Raw genomic sequence first — 6,000 nt, 5'->3', positions numbered from 1 at the left:
GGAAAAGATCTTATAAGTGAGGTAGATAGGAAGGTGTGAAATAGCATAATGTTAAAATATCTGAGGAGACAAATGGCTTTTTGATAGCTTTAGACCCATAGATGAATTAAAACCTCTCGGCATATAGACTAGTGCCGTGGATCACTCAAATTACAATTTTAAAAAAATACAGAAGCAGTACACTCAGAATATTGTCTTCATGTCAGAAATGCACCTTGTGCTTGAAAATGATAAAAAATTACAATCGATCCTTACAACTGTTCTGTTCATCTTTATTGATCAAGTGCAAGAAAGATAAATCGTAGTCCAAATAAGATTATAGTAAATGTTAGCATCGTAGGGGACTATAGGTTGATAGAAAGCCATTCATCATCTCAAATGGTGACCTGTCCATGGCTCCAGCCACCCTCAGTCTGCTGTCTAATCACATATCTATTGATTTTATCTACATCCACGGAACCTGGATGTGACTGTCATTGGGCAACCCAGATTGTTAAAAGCAGAGGGGTCATGGGTGTGAAGAGGATTTCATTTTCATTTTCTTACCAACCAACCATGATTTATTAAAAAATAAACTACCCCAAGCCATGCATGTGAAACCTGAGTGATTAGGGAATTAAAGAGCACAGAAGCCCGCTGTACTGTGTCATGTTCTTTTGTACTGTGCTTTGTATTTTGCATGATATTTCATTGAGTCTTGAGGGCTCCTGGGGACATTTAGGCCACCCCTTCCATTAAGACTGGCTTCAAAGTAGTTTGTCAGAATGGATCATTTTTAATTTTGCTGCCTCAGAAAAGGCATTGCTTTGCCATTGCATTGCCCTTCCAACTTGGTTCATATTGTTTATGTGTTCAGTCATGGGATAGTGGAAATATTTTTTTCTATGCAAATTATCTAAATCTGCCCCCTTTTCCTACTGAATAATTTGTTGTACATATTGATACTCTTGTTGTCAGGTGGAGTTGTTAGAATAAATTCTACTCCATAAAGAATGCCTCTGAGGACAGATATATTATGTAAAATAAATGATCCTTTAATATCCTCTTTGGAACGCTGATGGAATAATAGGCAAATGTGAATTGTGTGAATTTCATTGTTTGATCTCAAGCATCCTTTGATCTTGCAGTAAGGTAGATCTAAATAATCTTTCAAAAACATATAAGGAACTTTCTCAGAAGGATCAAATAATGATGAATTATAGCCATGAAAGTTCTACCCTGTAATTACAATCTGTTTGCCAACAACTGTGCTGTCATTTAAATGAGTTTTCCTGTAAGTATCCATGCCACTTAGGCAAGAAATCCTTTTATTGCTTGAGCAGCTGAAACAAGATTTTATGTGATTTTTGAAAGTGTTAAGTCTTCCACACATGTTGTCTTCTTGGAAAGTGTGAAAACCTCGTTCAATTTTGTCCACAGAGCTCAGAGTTCTACAAAGTCACCACCGAGCAGTATCAGAAAGCCGCTGAGGAAGTGGAAGCAAAGTTCAAGTAAGTGTTTAGTAGTAGTGTGGTTAATACTGTTCTTAACAGGGTGAAAGCCCAGTTTTAGTGCTTTCTGTACAGAGGATAGTTTGTTGTGTAACACTGTGGAACCATTGGAAGGGTTTTTGAGTGGTTGAGATGGGGCCATGTTATCAGCTCTGCTAGAATTCAGATACAACAAAAGGCTATTTGATGAAAGCTTGTTGCCACTCTATTTTATGAATCAAGGAGAAATTGAAAGCAGTGGTAATAGAATTTTCACTTGGAATAACTCAAAAAGTAGAATGGTCTTGATTGTGACGGTGATGTTAAATTGTTACCTCTATTAATGGAAATGTGGAAACCATCAACTTTTGTATAGTCAAATGATGGGCATGTCCAAACTTGGATATCCACCTTTGTCGGCTTAAAATGTTTTCATATCTTTGCATATATTCTAGAAGGATAAATCATAGACTTGACTTTGCCCTTGGTTATGAAGGTGAGGTTAAATTGCTGCCTCTATTAATGGAAACATACAGAAACCATTCACTTTCATTCAGTACAGTGGTGGGCATGTACGAAGTTTGGGTATCCGCCTTTACGTGTTTAAACTGTTTTCACTTCTTAACATACACCTTAAAAGCATTTAAATCATAGACTTTGCCTCACCCTGGATTATGGAGTTGATGTTAAGTTGCTACCTCTATTAAGCCTTGGGATGTTTAAACGAATGTTCTATAATTGATGGATCAAAGTGTCCATGACCCATACATAGCCTTATACATTCCCTTTGCCGCCAGTTCTCACATTGGGTAAGAAGGTATCAGTCAGAACTTTCCTGGGTATATAAATAATTCTAGTGTGTAACCCCTGTAAATAAAGCATGTGCAAATTAGTGAAGCAAAAAAAAAAGACAAAACAAAAAGGTGTTGTGGCACGGATAGTTGAAAAGATTGTACTGGGCTCTGACCTCCTTCCTTACACATTTATAGCATTTGATAAAATGGCTAAACCCTCAGGTGGAGGTAATAGTTTCTGCTACAGTGCAATATGTATGGTAACGGATATTATGCTACTTTAATGTTAATCAAATAAGATATTTTTAAATGATGTGGTTTGAGGTTTATTTAATCATGAAAAAAAACCCTTTAGTCTTTCTGAGTAGATTATCTCTTAGTGGTAGCAGAGAGAGACCTTCTAAGTGTGGGTCACAGATCTCACTCTTAGAGGGTAATGTGAGATCTTAAGAATCAAGATGTGTGGGGCAGGCGGCACTGTGGCACAGTGGGTTAAAGCCTCAGCCTGCAGTGCACCGGTTCAAGTCCTGGCTGATCCACTTCCCATCCAACTCCTCGCTAATGTGCCTGGGAAAGCAGCAGAGGATGGCCTGAGCCCTTAGGGCCTTGCAGTCATGTGGGAGACCTGTAGGCTCCTGGCTCCTGGCTCCAGACCTGCTCAGCTCCGGCCATTGCGGCCATTTGAGGAGTGAACCAGCGGATGAAAGATCTCTCTCTCTGTGTCTCTGCCTCTTTTTCTGTAACTCTGTTTTTGAAGTAAATAAAATAAATCTTTTTTAAAAAAAGAATTGAGATATGAAGTTGGATGTAGATTGATACCAAAAAGGTACCCTGCATATATATATATATATATATATATATATATATATATTCTTATGTGATGTATCTATTCTTATGTGATGTATCTAGCTTCTCCCCTGGTGATAAAGCAACATTGTTTTAACCTTTTTTTTTAATGTATACTCTATGAGAAATTTGACATCCGGGATATTTCCTCATTTTACGATAACTGTAAAAGCAACTAAAATTTCAGATAAACCAGAGATGGGTTCTGACCAGAATGATTGTGGAGTTTTCATAAAGCAGATATTTTGGTTGAGACTTGAAGGGCATTGAGTAGATGGAAGGGAAAACTGTTCCAGGGCCGGCGTGGTGCGGGGTGAGATGGGTAGTCGTGCTCTGTGGTTGATGAGTAATGGGTTGGTGAAGAGCAGTGGCCGGGCTCGCAGACAGTAGTACACAATGGAGCTGGAGCCATCGGGGCACCCCCGACCTGAGGGCTAGGAATGCTGCTCCTGACCCAGGAGTCCTGGGAAAGGGCTTGTCAGGTGAGCATCCTGATTCCTGTGTTCCCGCAGAAACAGTCGGCCAGCGGATGGGAGGTGTCCTGGGAGGCCGAGGACCAGGAGCCAGAAGTGCCAGATGGGAGATTGATCGCTACAATTGAGCAGAAAAGAAAGAGATGGGAGCCAAAAGAAAAGAAAAGAATAAAAAGTCCCTGAAAGGTGGGACGTGAGTGAGCAATCGGCTGGTGCACTTGTTCTGCAGGGCTGCACTGTACCCCAGATTAGACAGCTTCAAGAGCAGAACTCTAGTTTCTGACAGTTCTGGAAGCTGGGGGGTCCAAGGTCGAGGTGTGGGCAGGGCTGATTTCTTCTGAGGTCTCCCTCTCTGTGGCTTACAGGTGACCATGACCGTCTTCTCCTTGTGTGTCCACATCATCTCCCCCATTTGTAGGTCTGTTTTCTAATATCCTGTCCTGTTGGACTAGAGCCCGCCCTTTAAAAAAAAAAAAAAAGATTGATTGATTGATTTGAAAGTGTTATACAGAGGGAGAGAGAGAGGGAGAGAGAGAGGTCTTCTGTCCGCTGGTTCACTTCCCAATTGGCTGCACCGGCCAGAGCTGCGCTGATCCGAAGCCAGGAACCAGGAGCTTCTTCTGGGTCTCCCATGTAGGTGCAGGGGCCCAAGCATTTGGGCCATCTTCCACTGCTTTCCCGGGCCATAGCAGAGAGCTAGATCAGAAGTGGAGCAGTCCCCATATGGGATGCCGGCACTGGAAGCAGCAGCTTTACCCGCTATGTCACAGCGCCAGCCCTGACCTTGTTTTAAATTACCCCTTTTAAGAACCCTCTCTCCAAATTCAGTTGCATTTTGAGGTACTGGGCATTAGAACTTCAACACAGGAATTTGAGAGAGGGGAGGGACACACTCACAATTCAGTCCATGATATTTTACAGAAGTGAAACTGAAAATATGAGCTTAGCAGATTGGAAAATTGGTGTCAGCAAGTCCAATTGTGGATGTGACAAGCCTCTCTCCTGAAGCCCTGCCCAGCTTTCTGTCAGCCCAGCCTGGCTTCAGGGAGAACGAGAGGCCCCATGGAGCCCAAGAAGGACTGTCATGAGGGTTTCCCTTCTGCAAGCCTGCATGGGCCACAGGGTAGACTAAGTTTTAAACACAACCCCAGCAGCAGCACGTGGCCAGGCCGTGCCTTGCCGAAGAGAAGCTGGACTTCATAACCAGGCTCGCAGAGTGCAGCCTTTCAACCCATGAACTTTCCTAGGCGGTGGAAATTGCTAGCCACATCAGGTCCCTCAGTGGACATGGCATCAGCTGGAGCTCTAGGGTGGGGCTGCAGGACACTGAGTGTATTTGAGTGGGCTTTCAATCAGTCAGGCTGTTAGGAGGCCCCAACACTCAGTGAGCGTCCCTGGTTGATGATACTCCATGTGTACTGCTATGCTGATACCAGAAAAGCAGCGGGTCCAGACGACCAGTGGAAGCCCTGACTGTCCTGTGCATCTCCCCTTGCCTGGCCTCCTCTGTGGTTCCCCCGGTATACAACCGTAACCGAGTGGAGTGGCTTTCCAGTGACATGTTGAACCCTGGAGTCCTCAGGACGTGCCTGCTGTTGATATCGGGGTGCGCGCAGCATTGGGGACTGTGCCCCTCAGACTCTGCAGGCTGGCCATCTCCAGTGCAAACAACACCTCGGAGTTGATGCCCTGGGAAGGAATTCCAAGAGCTAGTTTCTTCAAAGTAGCTTTCAGGTAATGCCTGTATCCATTTTCCCCACACCTACTCCCTCTTTGGCAGCGCCAAATCCTTACCACACAGTTTGGCCACATGCTGCTGCTGGGGTTGGGTTTAAGATGAAGTCTACCCTGTGGTCCATGTTTTTAAAAATCCAAAGTTAATTCTGTGATAGGATAGTTACATCACTGTTAAATACCAAATTATTAGAATGCCATTATTTTCCCTGAGAATTAAAGAATTTGAAAGTGGAGAATGTGTATTATTTATTTTCCTAGAACTACACAGTAGTTTAAAATTTTAGCTATAAAGCTGCATCACTGAGCAAATCCAGCTTTTATTTAAAAGGCAGAATGATAGAGACATCTTCCTCTCACTGTTTGTCTCCCCCAAATGCCTGCAACAGCCAGCGGTTGGCCAGGCCACAGCTAGAAGCCAGGAGCTCATTGGGACCTCCTGCATAGGTGGCTGGGCCCTGGTACTTGGTCCTGGATCTGCTGCCTTCCCAGGCACACTAGAAGGAAGCAGGATGTTGCTGGAACTCTGGCCTGCCATCTGAACTGGGATCCCATTGTGCCACGATGCCTGGCGCCTCAGCCTTTTTTCTGCTAGTACTCTACTAGTAAGTTTTATTCAAAATAAATACTTTTTTAAGATTTATTTATTTATGTATTTGAAAGTCAGAGTTACACAGAGAGAGG

General features: G+C 43.3%; 1 protein-coding gene across 6 annotated transcripts in view; it reads left to right on the top strand.

Annotated features, from left to right (window-relative positions):
* The window catches only part of CHCHD3 (coiled-coil-helix-coiled-coil-helix domain containing 3), a 282,325-nt gene that overhangs the window by 228,342 nt on the left and 47,983 nt on the right, over window positions 1–6,000 (top strand). For all 6 annotated transcript variants that reach the window (XR_011387457.1, XR_011387456.1, XM_008258130.3 and 3 more), the window contains one exon: window positions 1,420–1,490. Coding sequence is in view for 4 of the 6 variants with exons in the window: in XM_008258130.3 (XP_008256352.1) it covers window positions 1,420–1,490 (71 nt within the window). In the remaining 2 variants the exon portion in view is untranslated. The remainder of the gene's footprint in view (window positions 1–1,419; window positions 1,491–6,000) is intronic.

The sequence above is a fragment of the Oryctolagus cuniculus genome, chromosome 3, assembly GCF_964237555.1.
Source record: "Oryctolagus cuniculus chromosome 3, mOryCun1.1, whole genome shotgun sequence".
Lineage (NCBI taxonomy): Eukaryota > Metazoa > Chordata > Mammalia > Lagomorpha > Leporidae > Oryctolagus > Oryctolagus cuniculus.
This window is presented reverse-complemented; position numbering and strand designations above follow the sequence as displayed.